The sequence below is a fragment of the Python bivittatus genome, unplaced genomic scaffold (assembly GCF_059951505.1).
Source record: "Python bivittatus isolate LINGU-HERP-01145 unplaced genomic scaffold, Pbiv_v1 ctg000020_np1212, whole genome shotgun sequence".
NCBI classification, from domain to species: Eukaryota; Metazoa; Chordata; class Lepidosauria; order Squamata; family Pythonidae; genus Python; species Python bivittatus.
The window spans coordinates 63,679,572-63,699,197 of NW_028277030.1; the positions used below are offsets into that span (position 1 = coordinate 63,679,572).

At 38.3% G+C, this 19,626-nt stretch overlaps 1 protein-coding gene across 1 annotated transcript in view; it reads right to left on the minus strand.

Moving 5' to 3' along the window:
- Positions 1-6,446, minus strand: part of MAN1A1 (mannosidase alpha class 1A member 1) — a 73,507-nt gene extending 67,061 nt beyond the window's left edge. The window contains exon 1 of the mRNA XM_007428300.4: positions 5,214-6,446. Within this exon, the coding sequence (XP_007428362.2) occupies positions 5,214-5,834 (621 nt within the window). The 5' untranslated portion in view covers positions 5,835-6,446. The remainder of the gene's footprint in view (positions 1-5,213) is intronic.
- Positions 6,447-19,626: the final 13,180 nt, after the last annotated feature.

Sequence of the window (19,626 nt, forward strand, 5' to 3'; positions counted from 1 at the left end):
ATCAGCTGTTGCACTGTCAAGAAAAGGAAGGAGGTGAAAGGGAGTTTCTCCTCAAATTACATTGACAGCAGGATATAGTCAGAGAGAACATTAAAACTCTTTATATTTGGGGGGAAAAAATTAAAAACATATAATGTAGCAATGAACTAAAGTTTTCATTTTTGAACGAAAACTAAGATTCTTGTGTTTTGTTAAAGAAATATATCATGAATTTGACTTTGAAATATTCTATTATAGCTTTAACCTTTCCTGTAAACTTTTATAGTTAAGCAAGACTTGAAAATTACAGTTATTTTAGCAATTTGAGTCTGAATATTATACATAATATATAAATTTCATAGATGAATTACCATTATAAATGTGTTTATGATATGTTAGCTATGTGATAACAATGCTGAAATTTTACTTTTAATCTTGTAAACTTATACATGTACTGCATTTCTCAAAGCTGCAGATGGGTGGAGAACAAGAACCATGTAAGCAAGCCTAACTCTTCTTTTTATACAGCAGTTCTGGGAAAGCTGTATTTTAATAATTATTCAGTAGTTAGCCATGTTAGAACTAAAGAAACATGTTAGAAAATACTTACATGTCTGCAGATGAAGTTTAGTCAATGAAATATTATGCCATAGTCAATTATCTTGTGATATTTTATTTCTAGTAATTAGGTGGTTTAGGGCTGCTTGATTCAATACAGAAGTTGTTTAGAAGTTATTTTATCTAACTCTTAAAAAAGCATCATCCTAAACTCTATTATGAGAGCCAGTCAATTAAGGCACCAAGGTAGAAACCAGAAGACCCTGAGTTCTAGTCCTGCCTCAGGCATGAAGCCAGCTGGGGGACCTTGGGCCAGTCACTTTCTCTCAGCCCTAGGAAGAAGGCAAGGGCAAACCACTTCCAAAAATCTTGCCAAGAAAACTGCAGGGACTAGTCCAGGCACTGGCCAAGAGTCAACAATGACCTGAAGGCACAAGCAACAACAACAGCAACCCTGTACTATAATTCTAGGCCACTATACAAGATGTTTCTAGGATAAGTGAGGGATAGCTAATTAGGAAAGAAATGAAAAGTTAATCCTACCTATGCATATGCAAAAATAAACACCAATCACTCTAGTGGTCCTTTGTTCTACCCAGTTATGTATATGATTATATATAACTGGGTAGAACAAAGAACCACTAGAGTGATGAAGTATCTCATGCCATGCTACTATATTTTTCCTGGCAACTGTATTTCTAGAGATTCACACAGTTAAAAGGTAGGGTCAAGTGTTCTACATTATTCTTAATGAGTTTTTGGGGATGACTTAGCCAAATGGAAATATAATTAACTTATCACATGACAATATCAAATCAGGTCAAAACGTGTAGAATTCATTTTGGTCTGATGATAGAACATCCTGTTTTGAAATTAAAAATACTATGTTACTAGATTTCAAATTCCTTTTGCTATTATTTTGTCAAGATTAAATTAGCTTCTTTTTAAAGATTCTAAATGCTACAAATCATTGGGGGGATTGGTGGTGAAGTGAGCCACTTCACTTCAGGGGGTAACTGGCAGTCCCAGAAGCAACATCTATGGTGCGTGCCCACACAGAGTTATTTATTTGATAAATTTATACATATACAGAAAACCTGGGCTGGAAGGCTCTCATAAGGCTGCACTGAATTTTCAAGCAGAGACATCTGCCCAAAACTTTGAAGAGCAGCACTTCCACTTGCAGTCTTGCCATGACTTAAGTGTCCCTTGTTGTTCTGCACAGCCCTATTAAATGTATAGCATTAGCAATCTTTTAAAACTGTAGCCAAAACTATAACCTTTAGAAAGCAAGTTTAAGTTTTATTTTACTTTTATGATAAAACATTCTCAGCTTTAATAAGTTAACAATCTTGATAAGATTACACATCAAAAACACATATTATGTTCTTGGATATATGTTCAAGAACATTTTGTTGTCCCCGCTAGCACCATTTATCTATGCTTCAAGAAGTGTATTCTAAAATATTCTGCTTCAATTACATTCAGTGCATACTTTATAAAAAGCTTTGTTGAACACAGTGAGGATTTCAAAGTTTGCATGAGCAGAATAAGGCTGTAGGTATAATTTTATTATGATTAGACTCAAGATTGTAAAGTGCTTGTACTATGCATTTCAAAGAGGAATTACCAAAAATTAAACAAAACCAAACCAGTAGGAAGCAGTACCAGTGAAATATATTGAAGATCTAGCAAAAAGTTGCTTTTACCACTGAATTGTAAAAAAACTGCAGTGATGAAAAGGTGAAAGGTTATTGACAGAATGTCCTCCCTTTAGATGCATAATGTCCTAAAGCTAAATACCTGGTTCTAGATTTTAATATAAGATATTTTTGTCTGCAGAATACTACACAGATCCCAGAACTTTATGCAAATAAAGTAGCAGTTTACACAGGGAGAAAAACTTTATATAGTATCAGATATAAAAACAAGTGAGGATGACCTTTCATAACCTGAATGCTTTATAATCCAGCTCTGGCAAAATCACTTATCCAACCATACTACTAAATCTACAGATCAACTACACACAGGATAAACTGGCAAGACAAAATCACTGAAATCTCAACTTTCCAGACATCAATGCAATGGATTAAATTCTGCAGCAGTTTACATCATTTTGTGCAGTGACATTATGCGCTTGACATAAGGTGTGATGATGTCATTACACAAATGACATTATCATGCAGAAATAAATAGGAAATGATGTTATCTGGGTTGCTGTAATTACGTGCTTTTCAATTTACCAGACTTGTGGGGAATAATGGACAAACCCTCTTCCCAATTAGTCCATTAAAACAAGTTTTCACTGTTACACAGGTAGCAATCATATTGTAACAAAGTGATTTTAGATTGGTAAAGGATGCTTGAAAGTATTTTTCCCCCTGGTCTGAAAATTTTACAGACTTTTAGAGTCCAGGGGGCTACCTGGGACTTCTAGGACTGTTGTCAGCTCTGGAGTATAAACCCCCCCCCACACACCTGCCCCCCAAAAGCAGTGCAAATTACTTCCCTAAAACTGTCACAAAAGTCAAGAAAACTGCAGGGATGTAGTTATCAAAAGTTGAGGTTGACTTGAAGGTATCTTTATCTTCACTTATTCGGGATTTTGCATGAGATCACGCTTAAAGAGAATCCAAGCTAGACAACTATTTGAATACAATTTGCATTTTGCCAACGGAAGGAATGCTTACAAAGGAAACAAAGTGTATCAAGAAAACAAAAGGCTTCATGACAAAATCTTGAACTTGTTGAACAAGCAAAATGTTCTGCAGTAGATGACATCACATGGATCAAGCTCTGTATTTATGTTCATCTATTCCAATGCACAGTTAGAGGATCATAAGAACCACCTCAAGTGGCAACACAATATTCTAATTTGATCTAAAATGTTTTTATTCCTCCCGGGGTCTGTACAGATTTTCTTTAGGTTCTTTATGCCAGTTACTGATAGCAGTAGCAGTTTTTATTTGAAACTTTTCTCATTTAATAAGTGTTTTAATCTCATAAGGGTAACCAGCTATAGAGATTAACTAGCTTGAATTTCCTGAATGAAAAACCTGAAAATATGAGCAGGCATGCATGTAATCCATCACTACTGTTACATACAACCCTTAGAACATTTTTATTAGATTTATTACTCCAAAGTTCAGGAAACAGGTATCTTATAAATCAGAGATCAAACACACTATACCCTGAATCTCTACAAGTGACACAGCTTTATAGACTCTGCATAGCAATTTGTTCTAATACTAGATATAACTTCCCAGAGTTTCATCCAATTCTTCTACTTTAACAGCTGACAAACATTTGATGGAATATATTGGTTAATACACTGTGCTACACAGATCTTATTGCAAGTGCAGCTAGTTAGCTTATCTTCCATAAAACTGTCTTTACTGGGCTAGCTGACATAGTAAAGAACTTCTATTCATCACTCTTACCTTTATACACCTACTGTTCATTTCATATTCTTTCCTATATAACTTGCTTTATGTGCAGGTGTTATATTCCATATAAAGGCTACTTTTAAACTCTTTATAGTTTTAAAAGTTTTAGTACCATCTCACTGAACAGACATGATTGTGTTACCCATACAGAATAATGCTCAATAAACAGTTTAAAAGACCATTCTTCCATTGTTTCCTCAGCATACTAATTCACTCACAGTAGCAAACAGTATCACCCCTCCTTTACTTCAAATAGGAAAATACTGTTCATGGGAAAGATTTTCAAGAATGTCAAGGTATGACCCAAACAATACTCTATACTTTATAGCATTAGAAAATGGATAATACCAGAAAATGGATAATACCAGAAAATTGTAAAAAGAGTACTTTTAACAATATTTATATCAGTTAATAATATCCACCAGTTAATATCTTATGGATGAGTCTGTTAATTTAAAATATGTAGTTAATGTTTAAGTTCTTTAATTTTGTCTTGAAATATTAAACAAATTTGGTTCAGAGACTTGTATGCAAATGTAGTTAGTTTATAAAGCTGTTATGTTTTTTAGTATTTTTTCCCCATATTACCCATTAAATTTTACTATTGTGGACTGAAATCTTGAGTGACAATTGATTACAGAAGTATCTTTTGGCTTAGCATACTGTACTGTATTGTATTGTCGCCGCCCCCCATATTTTCAGGCACTAATTGTGTCTGATACCATAATCAAAGCAAAAACACAAGACATTTTGTTTCCTTTCCTCCTTCTGGCTTTGATACCATTCTCGTTATTACACCTTCTCTAGCTGTGGCTTCCAAATTGTAGAGATTAAAAGTAAATCACTATAATCTGTTGCCATCTTTCAGCTTTGGAAAAAGGTCTTCAGAAATAAGGGCTGATACAATTTGCTTTCTCAAAAGACTGCCCACGTTGTCGGTTTTACAAGAGTGACACGTGTCCTCTCTATTCCCCATTAGAAGTTTCTGCTCACGTCAAAAGACGTCCCCATCACAGGACCGCACCCAAGCACAATAGCTGCGAAATCACTTGGAAACAACATGCGGGGTAAGCAGGTCATGAAGGTCACGGATATCAAGAAAGGGTATTAGTAAGAGTGCCAATAAACCAACCAACTACACTTGGAGAAAGACAAAAATGACCGGCTGTTCGAGAGATCGTGAGAAAATAAGTCATAAGGGCTGTATATTCGAGTGCCTGCAGTAGTTACCTCTTTGATCTTTTCTCTTTTCTTCTGGACGGCGGGATCGCTCGGTTCCGCTCCTATGGCCCCGATAGGTTTGCGGAAAGGCAAGTCGGGCAATCCGGGGGCCCCCGCCTCTCTCCGGCCCAACTTGTCCTGCAGGAGAAGCTTCACCTTCTCCTGGTGGATGTCCCTGCGGATCTCGTCGGGCAGCTTCTGCAGAGTCTCTTTCGCCTCTCGCAAAGCGCGCTCGTGATCCTCGCGGATCTTGGCCAAGTTCTCCGCCGCTTCCTCCGCCGCGCCGGCCCCGTAACTGCTGCTACTGCCCGCGCCCGCCGGCAGCGGGACGTGCGGATCGCCCTGCGCGGGCGGAACCGGCGGCGGCTGTTGGAGGGTGGTCGAGTGGAAGAAGACGCCGCTGAGCAGCTTGGGGGAGTCCGGCAGGAAGAAGATGGCCCCGAAGCAAAGCGTGATGAAGGCGCTGAACACGAGCAGCAGCACGAACTTTTCCGTCAGGCGGAACGCACCGCTGGGGCCGGGCCCCTTTCTGCCCCCGGGGCCACCCAAGGGCCCCCCGCCTAAGGAGCCACCCAAGGCGCCCGGGCCCGCGGGGCTGCCGAAGAGCGGCAGCAGGCTGACGGCTGGCATGACAGCCCCCGTGGTAAGTTCCGGGTGGAGGATGACGACGGCCGCGGGACAACCGCGGGGCGGCCCGCTCGCAAGGCTCCCCTGCGGCAGCCGCCGCCGCCGCCGCCACACTCAGAGCGGGCGAGCAGCGGGACTAGCCCGCGCCTCTCGTCTCGGGCCGCCGCCGGGGGCAACTTCGTCGTCCTCCCCAGCGACAGGAAGTTTTCTCGAGACCCTGCCGCCGCCACGGCCGCCGCCTCTTCTTCGCAAAACCACGGCTCCCCCTCGGCTGGAGCCCTCGGCTGAATGCGGACAGGCGATGGCGACCCGTGGTTAATCGGCCGACGGCGAGCGGGCGATGGGTAGCAGACTCTGTCAGCTCCTGGGGCGCCTGCTGTTGCTCTCGCTAGGACTGGCCATGCTGGCGCCTCCGCTGCTGGCTGTCAGGTACCCGACGAGCGGAGGGGGAGGCAGTACTGGAGCGGCTGCGGTCCCTAGAGGCGCCCTGCCCGACCATAGGAACGGGCACCTTTGCTCCCGCGGAGGCACCCGCTGACCCGCTCTAACCAGAACAATCGCTTGCCCGGTCACGGAGTGCGGAACTGAGACCAGCGCAGCAGTCGAGAGACTAAGGGGAAAGAAGGGGAGGCCCCCTTTCGCGGGGAAGGAGCAAGCCGGGCCAATCACAGAGTAGGCGGAGGAGGTAAGCGTTACGGGAAGGCGAGGGGGCGGGGCTAGAAGGCGAGGTGGGCGGGACGAGGGCGTGGGGACGTTCCGTTAGAAATAACGGAGGCTCCGGGCGCCTCTGCCGGATCTGAAGGCGCGACGGGAGGGCGGCGCAACGGTCTTCGTGGTTCCCGTCGAGGATAGTTGTTCATCGTGCGAGAGGCAGCCCCCGTAACCCCGGGTTGTTAGCTCCCTCCCTCTTGTTAATTCAGACGAATTTGGTAGGTGCTCCTTGTAAGGACATTAATATGCAAGTGCCGCTTGTTTAACCGCGCAAAACTCAGGGGAGTGCCACTTAATATTTAGGGTCGAGTTTTTAAGCATATCTGCCTTATGCGTGGGGGTGAGAGGGACACGAAGTTAATATCTTTATTTTAGCAACACTGTGACACTTAGAAAAAGTTAAGGCAGTAATGCTAAACAAGCTGTAAACACACTGAGGAAGTATGGCAGGAAATGAAATACTGGGTTATTTTCTTTGCCTCTGCGTAAAAATGCATAGAATCTGCATTTCCTTATACTGAGTGGGATGTATTCTCAATAAGGCACATTAGAACTACTTTATAAAACTGGGATTTTTTATCTTACTCTAAGGCAGGGTTCCTCAGACTCCAGCTCATCAACCCCTTCATGAAGTTTCAGATTGTTCATTGACCCCCAAACATTTATTATATGAAAATAATTTAATAAATATTACCATAACTAATAGCACTATAAATAATAAAAACAACAACAACATCAACCCCTTGGATAGTCCCATCAATCCTTGGGGGTTGATACTGACCACTTTGGGGAGCCCTGCTTATAAGGGGTTAGTGGTTAAAGGACTGGATTAGGAGTGGGAAAACAAGGTACAAGTCCACTCTCTGCTATGGAAATTCACTGGTGTCTTTGAACCAATCACTCTTTTTCAGTCCAATTTATCCAACCAAATTGTTAGGATAAAATGAAGAGAGATTCCCACATAGTGCCTTGAACTCTTGGAAGAAAGACACAATATAAATCTAGCAAACCTCAAACTTTCCCTTTCTCCATTTTCCTATACTGTATTTCATCTGACTTACATGGAATAAGCATTGTACTATGCAAGCTTTCAGTCTTATCCAGATCTGCAAGTTGTATTTTTATTCTGCATCTAATTTGCAGCCTTGGACTGACTTTCATTGCCATACATTGAGGTCTACTACAGAAGAATTAAACTCATGTCTGCTTAAGAACATGCTCCTATCAATCATACAGCAGTACCTGCATGATGGCGTGGTACTTTTCAAGCAGCAAAAACTAAAAACCTCCAGCTGCTCTATAGACTTGAGAAACCCAGCTTTTTTTTTTGGTTTTCCATGCTCTTGCATTAGTAGAAAATATGTTTGTAGGTATTTGTCCTGTGGAGTCCTTGGGGTTCTCTCAGCTTGGAACCCCAAGGACTCCACAGTTCAACCCTGAGCTACACATATTCACTGCTATTGGTATTTGTCCTGTGCTTTCTTTTTTCATTGGAAAGACTGACTGCTCATTGTGCTCCATGCTTACCTCAATGAGCTTCTGGAAGTATTTGTGATCTGCTGTTAGTAACCACACAGCAAAGGTAAAATGGGTTTACAATGCACTGGGAACAGCTTGCAAATCAATCAGGTTGTTGTGAGTTCATTTATAGAGGGTGCCAAAAAGTAGGGCAAAAGGAAGATTGGAAGATAAGGGTGAGATTCTTTTATGGTTTATTTCAGTTACATTGACCACAGAATGTACTGTGTGACCAATTTTTGTCTTTTATAGGGACTCTTCAGATGTGGGTAGCCAGGTGTTATTCTACAAGGTTCAAACCCTCTACCAGAAATTGAACCCAGAGACTTTCCCACTTTAGGTGGCTTGGAGAAGGGGATTTTCCTATTTTACATGGTGGTCCAAGAGGTGGTGATGGAAATCATATAAAACCCTGTATGTGGGGGCATGATATAGTATAATATCTGGCCTGAAGCTTAAGGGAAAGTGGACTGTATATACCATACTGACAGCTTGAATGGTTTATGCTAATTTAAATTATGCTAATTTAAGTTTTAAAGTGATTTCTGCCTGATCTCCAACATGCTTCTTGATCAGTGTACTGTCCTGATGTAGCCAGATCAGCAAAAATATTACCTAGCCCTTTTGCATCCCTTCTAGTGGTGATAGGATACAGTAGAACAGGTATGGGCATTTTTCTTTCTTTCTATGGACTGCTTCATTCCTGCAAGAGAAATCTATTGGGGTTTCATTGCATACTAGCAATAGACAGGTTCATGTAAATTTCTTTTTTCACTATCTGTACTACATCACTGACAAGTTGAATTGTCCAAATCTCTTCATTAATATAATTCCTGCAGTTTAAACCTCTGTTTGTTTATTTTCAAGCTGACCTAGTTCAAAGATTTGGGGCAGGTAACGATATGCTAATTCTTCATTATCTTCCTTTGCACTATAAATTATTTTCATTTGCTAAAATAGGAAGTACTCCACTTCTCAGGACCTTAATAGCTTAAGTGAGTTTTCAGAAAAAGATTTCCAAAGTTATAATGCAGCTACTCAAAACACTTCTGATTTGGTGAATATTTCAAGAGTTTTAAAGGCTTCTGATAGAATGTAGAAAGAGCTATATAGCTTCATAGTTAAAAAATAAATTGTGACCGGACTAGAATATTTACCTTCTGAGCTCAAGAACTCTTGCTGCTTGGGCAGATCTACAGTATGTATTACTAAACTTGCCCTTGCAGCAATAGTGGAAAATGAGGCAGTGCTATAGAGTACATCTATACGAGCAAATTAACAGATGTTCAGAGCAGGTGCTCCTTAATGTGTTCCATGGTCAGGCATTTTTCCTGGGTTAAAGGCAATGGTGGGAGGGGAAGTTGAAGGCAAAATTGGTAAGCAGGAGGATAAGGATGCTGATTTTTAAATTAAAAATCTTACTAGTTTTTGAATTTGGTGAACCAGGAAATAGGAGCAAAGACAAAAATGTTCTGTTACTTAAGGGATTAAAACGTTCAGGGACATCAATTTTGCCCTTTACAGTATTTTCTAGGAAACTTCCATTCCATTTTTACCCTAATTAGCTGGAAACACAAGTGACAAATGATTACTGGTGAATGGGCTTTCTCTAGGCTTTTAAACTGTGAACTGTTTAATTTGGTGAATTTTAATTCTAGTTCATCCTTTCAATGAACATTTCTCAGTGTTCTTTTGCTCTGCTATTGAAATGTTTATCCTACAATTTGTTTCCTTTTTTTTTGCATTGCATTGCATTGCATTTTGAATGTTTTGTGTTTTATAAACTGTCCTGACAACACTTATTATTATTATTATTATTATTATTATTATTATTATTATTATTATTTTTAATCTGTTAAGTCATGTCCAATTCTCGGAGACTGCCTGGACAAGTCTCTGCAGTTTTCTTGGCAAGGTTTTTCAGAAGTTGTTTGCCATTGCCTCCTTCCTTGGGCTGAGAGAAAGTGACTGGCCCAAGGTCACCCAGCTGGCTTTGTGCCTAGGTGGGACTAGAACTCCCAGTCTCCTGGTTTCTAGCCTGGTGCCTTCACCACTACACCAAACTGGCTCTCAGTTTTATAAACTGCCCTGACAACACTATTATTATTATTATTATTTTTTATCTGCGCTCAGTCGTTACCGACTCTGCAGTGACTGCTTGGACAAGTCCTTGCAGTTTTAGTGGTGTGTAAATGAGACCTATCAGATCTGGATTATAAAAATCCAGGATACCATTAGAGGACAGTAAAGAGGGGGGAAAAAACTAAGTCTTTGCTGCCATCTACTGATTATCTGTGGTTTTGCACCCCAAGTTTATAGCCCTAATATTAATGCTATTAATAAGGTATTGATAGTTACTAACATCATAAATTCAGTTTGGAAATATACTTGAAATCAGTATCTCATTGAAGCACTGAAGATGAGCTGCACCATTTTGCATTGACTAAAGGTTTTCGTCAAGGAGATCCTGGTATAAGAGACTGGTCACCTTAATTTAACCATATAGAAGTCTATGTACATTTATTGTGATTCTCTGCTGTGTTTGATAGATAAAACACAAACTAGTTTAATCTCAGGGGACCACATAGAATAGGAGATCTTTGGATGGTGTTTTTTACTGATATTAGGCAAGAATGGTGGTAATTTAGGTAAGGCTGGGCATGATATAGTGTTCACCCCAAACATCTCTAAATTACTTGGGGGAAAGGGAAGTTTCTTAGGATGGGGGAAAAAACTTTGAGAATACAGGGAACTAGTAGTAAGCATTATATGATATATTGCAACTTGCTGACTGAAAAAGATTGTCATTCCACAATATGAAAAGAAATTAAATGAAACCATTTTATAAAAATTAAAAGCTTACACTGAGTGTTGAATCAACATTTTACCAAAATTACAAAAATACATTTTTTCTGTAAAAAGTTATGTAAAGCTATGCATTTATTGTCTGGGGCTCTATGCCCAAGCCCATTGCCAAGCAGTAAATTACACTGTGGTAGTATAATGAACACACAAATGAAAGGAACTGCTGTAAAATGGTTTAACAGTAACCTGTGAAGTCTTTGACACTAAACCACATTTATGGTACAGTAACTTCAGAACATTTGTGACTTCATGCTGCTATTTTTCAACTTCATGATCAAGATAGCATGTGAAGAAGAAAACAAAGTAAATCAATAAATAATAATAAACATAAATCATAATAAATAACAATAACAAAAACAATAAATAATATTATGAATAAATAATAAATAATAAATAATAAAATAATAAATAATAACCCTACCTTTTTTCCCATTTTAAAGAGAGATGAGATTTCTGATGTATTGCTTTGTAGCTAGTATTTTACTAAAATACAATAAAAAAGCACTATCAACTCTTAATATAATTATTCAAATTAATAATGAACATATTCCCTTTAGCTAATGATTTCTTGCATTGTAAATCACTATTTAAATGTATTTTTTTACCACCAGCTTTCTCATGTTAAGATTAGAAAGGAACAGTCTCCTTTGGGTTGAGCTCAACTTCACCTGTTTTGATGGAACAAATATGAATTTGTTTACCATCTAATGCAGTTGAGCTGGGCATGTAGAAAAAAGAGGAAGAAAAAGCATTGCTATTTATGGTTTATTATTATTTATTGATTTACTTTGCTTTCTTCTTCCTCTTTTTTCTGCATGCCCAGCATGACTGTCCTCTCTAAGATACTCTTTGTTGGTTAATCACTTAAGAGTTCGTACATTGTAGTAAACCCTGGTTTCTTTTATTGTTTAGTAATTGTTTATTGAATAAACCAGAACTGCTAAATTTATATAACATACTAAATATTAAAATATGATTGACAAATCACAATGGTTGGGTTTATACAAAACGCTAAACCAGAAAGAAAAAAAGCATATTCTAGTTATAATTTGTTTTAATTCAACATTCATAGTCATGGTTTGGTTTGGTAAGCCTTTGGTATTTTCTGGTATTATTTCTTTGGGTTTTTCTATAAGCATTCTGGTAATTGTAAGCAATCCTCAGACATGATATAAGAATTACTGCCCGACATGCTTAGGAATTCTAGATCTCTTCATGTTCTTCTATGCCTTGTAAAAAGTTGTATCTATATAATTTTATATCCATGTCTTCCAAGTTTTTCAATTTTTTATTTTGCTATTATGCCCCATTTCTCTCTTTCACTTAGCCATAAAATTCCTTGAATGTATAAGTTTTGCCTATTTTTCTTTCCAGATAGTTTCCAGTATGGCTTCTTAATTAAGCTCTGTGGATATTACATTTCTCTTAACACAAGGTCTTAATATATTTGCTTTAATTTGATTTGTTAAATAAGGATAGAATTTTTAGATTAAGATTGAAAGTTTTGTTAATTCTTTATTCTTATGATTCATATTATACTGACTGCTTTAGTCAATTACTAAGTATTGAATTGATGTTAATAATAATAATGGTTTTTAAAGTCTTAAATTGATACAAGATGCTTTAATATGCAGCATTAAATTAATGTCACTTTGAAACTTTTATTCAATCTTATACTTTGTAAATGTCTTCTTTTCTTCTTTTACTTTTTTTTCTGCCTTTTTTCTTGATTTTTCTTGAGTGAGTAAATAAATAAATAAATATTGATTGATCTGTGAGGGATTCTTCCAGACTATGGCTGAGCCAGTATACTTGAGAGATCCTTTCCAGTGGCTGCATATAAACTATGAAGCTCTTCTAAAAGAAATCCATTATACTCTTTCTTTGCTTTTCTTCTGCCATTTATTAATGCTTAAAAAAATGTTATTCAAGCATTTTTTTAGTGTGACTTGTTAGGTTTGGGAATAATCCTGTATGGGGTGGATGGAAGCTTCTTTCCTTTATTGTTTTTATTATATATTGTTATTTTTGTTTAAATGCTGTAAACTACCCTGGGCATTTTTCTGTGAAATACGGAATGTAATTTTTTGAAATGAATAAATATATATGATATATAGATAGTGGGATAGGCATGAGGAAATGAATTCCAGCCATCTCGTTCAGATTCCTCTACCCATTTACCTCCATAGTGCTGCAGCTTTGCAACCAGGCTGTTCTGAAAGCATGTAAATCCTTTATGTAAATGCTGTGGCCTAGGGTATACATTGTGCTAAACTGTTGTTTAACCATGGTTTCTTGATTAAAATGCAATGGGTAATTGCATATAATACATTAAATAAAATTAAAACAAACTCCATTATGTCTTAGTATAGTATGAGAACCCAGACTGTGCTGGTTTCCATTCTGTATTTGGGCCCAATATGAAATGCTTTTGATGTTTTCATGATTTGGCACCAATGTACCTGACAGTTTTCAACCAAAGCTGTCCCATATGTCTTAACACTCCTGCAGTTTCTATCTCAGAGACCCTGTGACTGCATTCCTGGGAGTATGTTTTATTGAATTTAAGCTTTCATCAGATTTGCATTGAGCATACCATAACTCACTGTCTGGTTTTGCATTATGCACTAAACTATAATATGGTTTATTGGGGTTTGGCTCAACTTGTTTTCTAACCTCATCTATTGTGTTTTTTTCAAACCGTGCTTTATGGATTAATACAGTATGTCATGTAAATCCTGCCAACTTCAGTTCAGCTAACTATCCCTTAGCACAACCTAGGACCGAGCCACTTTTTTCTTAGCTGTATGAAAATGAAAGCTACCTAACCCACCTCTATGATTAAGTATGAGTAACTCTTTTTTTCCCCCCGTAACAGGCTAGAATATTCTATTCTCCAAGTTAGGGAAGTGAAGTACATGAGTCCAACAATATTCTAGAATAAGCTGAGGATTAATCTCTGTTTCCTTAAATGTTTTTTCATGAGGGAGAGACACCTCTATCTGTATCTCTTTTTTCACTTTTATCTCATGTATCTTATGGGCAACAAGAATGATAGTAGAGACTAGAGCCACGTACAGTGGGGCAAAAAAGTATTTAGTCAGCTACCAATTGTGCAAGTTCTCCCACTTAAAAAGATGAGAGAGGCCTGTAATTTTCATCATAGGTATACCTCAACTATGAGAGACAAAATGGGGGGAAAAATCCAGAAAATCACATTGTCTGATTTTTAAAGAATTTATTTGCAAATCATGGTGGAAAATAAGTATTTGGTCACCTACAAACAAGCAAGATGTCTGGCTCTCACAGACCTGTAACGACTTCTTTAAGAGGCTCCTCTCTCCTCCACTTGTTACCTGTAGTAATGGCACCTGTTTGACCTTGTTATCAGTATAAAAGACACCTGTCCACAACCTCAAACAGTCACACTCCAAACTCCACTATGGCCAAGACCAAAGAGTTGTTGAAGGACACCAGAAACAAAATTGTATACCTGCCGCAGGCTGAGAAGACTGAATCTGCAATAGGCAAGCAGCTTGGTGTGAAGAAATCAACTGTGGGAGCAATAATTAGAAAATGGAAGACATACAAGACCACTGATAATCTCCCCTGATCTGGGGCTCCATGCAAGATCTCACCCTGTGGGGTCAAAATGATCACAAGAACGGTGAGCAAAAATCCCAGAACCACACGGGGGGACCTAGTGAATGACCTGCAGAGAGCTGGGACCAAAGTAACAAAGGCTACCATCAGTAACACACTACACCGCCAGGGACTCAAATCCTGCAGCGCCAGATGTGACCCCCTGCTTAAGCCAGTACATGTCTGGGCCCGTCTGAAGTTTGCCAGAGAGCATTTGGATGATCCAGAAGAGGACTGGGAGAATGTCATATGGTCAGATGAAACCAAAGTAGAACGTTTTGGTCTAAACACAACTCGTCGTGTTTGGAGGAGAGAGAATGCTGAGTTGCATCCAAAGAACACCACACCTACTGTGAAGCATGGAGGTGGAAACATCATGCTTTGGGGCTGTTTTTCTGCAAAGGGAGCAGGATGACTGATCCGTGTAAAGGAAAGAATGAATGGGTCCATGTATTGTGAGACTTTGAGTGAACACCTCCTTCCATCAGCAAGGGCATTGAAGATAAAACGTGGCTGGGTCTTTCAGCATGACAATGATCCCAAACACACCACCCGGGCAATGAAGGAGTGGCTTCGTAAGAAGCATTTCAAGGTCCTGGAGTGGCCCAGCCAGTCTCCAGATCTCAACCCCATGGAAAACCTTTGGAGGGAGTTGAAAGTCCATGTTGCCCAGCGACAGCCCCAAAACATCACTGCTCTAGAGGAGATCTGCATGGAGGAATGGGCCAAAATACCAGCAACAGTGTGTGAAAACCTTGTGAAGACTAACAGAAAACGTTTGACCTCTGTCATTGCCAACAAAGGATATATAACAAAGTATTGAGATGAACTTTTGATATTGACCAAATACTTATTTTCCACCATGATTTGCAAATAAATTCTTTAAAAATCAGACAATGTGATTTTCTGGATTTTTTCCCCCATTTTGTCTCTCATAGATGAGGTACACCTATGATGAAAATTACAGGCCTCTCTCATCTTTTTAAGTGGGAGAACTTGCACAATTGGTGGCTGACTAAATACTTGTTTGCCCCACTGTACTTCTGCAAAACTTACACTGTGTGCCTGCTATTGCTGCTAAGATTATCATTTGTATGCATTTAACTTTTTCTTTTGGAAAGTTAGAACATTATTTTGATGCTCAGGTCAGTCAGTTCTGCCATTTTCAGTCTAGTGGCCCTGTGAAATTTGGGTAGTGCAATCACTCATGAGATGGTAGTTCTCAGGGGGTAGACTGCCACTGGTTGATTAATGCAGCTGGGATATCTGTGATCAGGCTACAGCATTATGAATACTTGTGTCTTTCCAAGTGAAATCAAGGACTTTTACTCCACTTTCTAGACATACTTTTCTAGCCTTGGTTTCCCCCCCCCCAAACAATTTACATTGTTGGCTTACTTTTTATCTGGGGAAGACTATTAAATATAAGGAACAAAAATCCAGCCTCATATATTTTTTCCTTTTCTGATTTTGCTGAATCCAAAGTTGTTTAGTATCTTTGATGAGAACAGTAGACATGTTAATCTCCAACAATAAAACTAAGAAAAAATTCTTGGTAAATTTAGGAAAAATGAATAAAACTAATTTAAAGTGATACAAGTTTTTTGAGGCAGAGTTAGGAAGGGATGTCAAGAATCTATTGGTTTTTGTGTCAAGAACTATATTGCAAAATTCTTAGATGGATACCGTCTAAAGGAGAACTGTAGCCTGATTCATGCATTCATTTGGGAAGTGCAAATTAAATTGCACTTTTCCTCCATCTATACCCAGAGTCCAATTATCAGATGCATGATTATCTGAGTGTGAATGTAAGTGGAGTACAGAGGATTTTTTTTTTTTAATGGAGGGGCAAAATATCATATAATATGAGAGATGAAGAGCACATATTATTTTATTCCTTTGGATAATTTGTGTCAGGAAACTTCAACATTTTTGAGGCTGAGGACATGTTTGGATAGTTGAGAAAATGTTGTGTGAGCCATTGCAAAATGGCTATTTTGGGTCACAGAGTTGTAATAGAATACATTTTAAAAGAAGAACAAATTAATGAAAATGAGAAGACAACATATTTCTTTGAATCCATAGATTCTGCCTTAAAAAAACACACACATGCTTATTTCACATAAAACTGAACTAGGTTCTTCTGAAGTCAGTTCTTCTGCTAAGAAAACCTTCAACTATATTTCCCATTTGGAACACATATTAGTGGGAATTTTTAAAGTAACTTGGAAAAAAAAGCAATGTTATTATTTTCCAAAATTATTGCAGGAACCAAGGGTTATTTTTTATATTGAAAAATATAAAGATAAAATTGTCAGTGTACTCATCCCCAATTGTTATAATATACACCAGTAGAGCAATTCTTTTGGAACATGATTGCAATGAAAACAAAATATATAATTATAGTCAAAAATCAGTACAAATAGAAAATGAGAAATATAGAAGTATATACAGGTTGATACTATGCTGCCTCATTGTGGTGAGGGAAGGGGTGTTTCTGAGAGAGATGAATGAAGAATGCTGGCAATGTATGCTAAGAGTATGTACTCCCAGCAGTCAGAACATCATACTGTTTACTACTCAGGACATCTGTAAAGAGATTGAAGATGGAAACAGGAACAGAAAAACACAGAAGTTTTCCAGAAGATCTCCAAACTCAGAAGGAAGTCCCAGCTTTGATATGCTAAAGGATACTAATAGAGAGTTGGTAACAGATTCAAAGAAGATCAAACAAAGATGGAAGGAATATACTGAAATTCTATCTAGTGTTGTTAATATCCACAATATCTGAATACTGAAGATATTCCGTATCTACAAGAATCTCTAATACTAGAAGATGAAACCATTTCCAAGTCAGAGGACTACAGGAATATATGGCATGCAACAGAAGAAGAATCCATAAAGGTTCTAACCAAACTATGCCAGCAAATCTGGAGAATGGCACAGTGGCCAACAGATTGGAAGAGGTCAATTAACATACCAATATGAACGAACAGATTGTGCAAACTATATACAATATCCTTAATTTCATATGCTAGCAAAATAATGCTTAGTATCATCTAATTCAGATTAAAGCCCTAGACATAAAGGGAGATGCCAAATGTTCAAGCTGGTTTTAGAAAAAGTCCAGGAAAAAGAGACATTATTGCTGATGCACACTGGATAATTGAGAAAGCCAAAGAATAACAAAAAGAAGTCAACATGTGCTTCATTGAATATAGAAAAGCCTTTGATTGTGTTTACTATGTCAAGTTGTGGAATGTGTTTAGAAAAATGAGAATTCCAGAACATCTCATTGTCCTCATAGAAAACCTACTGTATATACAGATAAGAAAGCCACAGTAAGGATAGAACATGGCAAAACAGACTGGCCTCAAGTGGACAAAGGAATGAGACAAAGGAACTGCATATTCTCTCCTTATTTATTCATCCTATATGCTGAATATATATTGAGGGAGGCTGCATTAGAAGATGAGCATGGTTTTAAAACTGGAGGAAAAAAATATCAATAACCTGTGTTATGTTGATGACACTACTCTGATAGCTGAAAATGCAAATGATCTGCAAGCTGTAGTAATTAAAGTTAAGGAGCACAGTGAAGAAACGGGACTAAGGCTAAATATAAGTACACCAAATTAATGACAATAAGTACTGGAACCAACCTTAGAAACAACGAAGATATTAAAGTGGTGGATAGCTTATGCCTTTTAGGATTGACTATCAACAGTAAAAGTCAAATATATGTGCCACAGACTTGTGCTTGGTAGGTGAGTGATGAAGACCTTGGAAAAAATATTCAGATGCCATGACTTGATTATATATACAAAGATCAAAATTGTGCAGGCAATGGTTTTCCCTGCAGTACTTTATGGAAACAAAGGTTGAACTTTGAAGAAGCAAGACAGAAAAAGTATTGACACTTTTGAACTTTGATGTTGAGAATACCATGGCTACCCAAGAAAAGAAACAAATGGATCATAGAAGTAATCAATCCAGTGTTGTCACTCAAGGCACACATGACCAGACTCAAATTATCCTATTTTGGACACATTATACAAAGACCTTGCTCTCTGGAGAAGACTCTAATGCTGGGAAAGGCAGAAGGAAAGAGAAGAAGAGGATGATTAGCAGGATGGACTCAATTATAGTGATGATAGGTGCTCCTTTGTAAGCCCTAAAGGAACAGGTTGGGGACAGAGCCTCCTGGAGAAAATCTCTCTCTTTGGTCACTAAGAGTTGACACTGACTTAATGACATATAATAATATACAGATTGTTATGGAATATAGTATTTTTATAGAATATTGAATGGTTTGCACTAAGAAATTTTAAAAATCAATATTACATAAAAAGTTGTGTCTGGCTATTCTGATTTTTTTTTTTTTTTGAGGTAGAGAGGAGGCATTAAGAAAAAGCTGGAAGACTTGCTGCCAGTTGTTAACTTAGAACTAGCTGTGAGACTCCGTCTGTTGGGAATTATAGTTCAGCCACATAAGGGCAATAGATCCCAAGTCCTGCCTTAAAGGAACCATGTATGGGAATTACTTGAATCACAGACATTTTTAGGCACTCAGCTATTACAATGTAAAGCACTTGTTAGTGACAGGATGGGAGTAGTAATCATTTGTGGGAATATACTGCTGTGGAAATAATCCCACTGAGTCTTCAGCTCTGTTATAAACTATACTGAAGTGACAGTAATTCAGTTGAAGATCAGAATTGGAGCAGACTTAACACATTTGGTGTAAGAACTCACCTAAACTCATTATGTGCTGAGCAAACCCCAGTGAAGTTCTGGCCTAGTTCAAGACTTTGTACCATCACATCCACAACATTGTGTTTGCCACCATTCTTGCTTCCAAAACCTACTTGGTGGCAGCTGTGACAACAAGCAGTGTCTTTTGCAGGGCTTCCAGTACTCTTTCTTGTCTTCACTGCAAAACCGGTGGTTTTCAAGGACTTTTAATTTAGTCAAGCAGGCATGCCAGAGAAATCTTCCTTTTATTGGTGTCATTTCTGTCTCCTGAAAAGAAAGAAAGTAAGAAGGAATATGGGGCCAC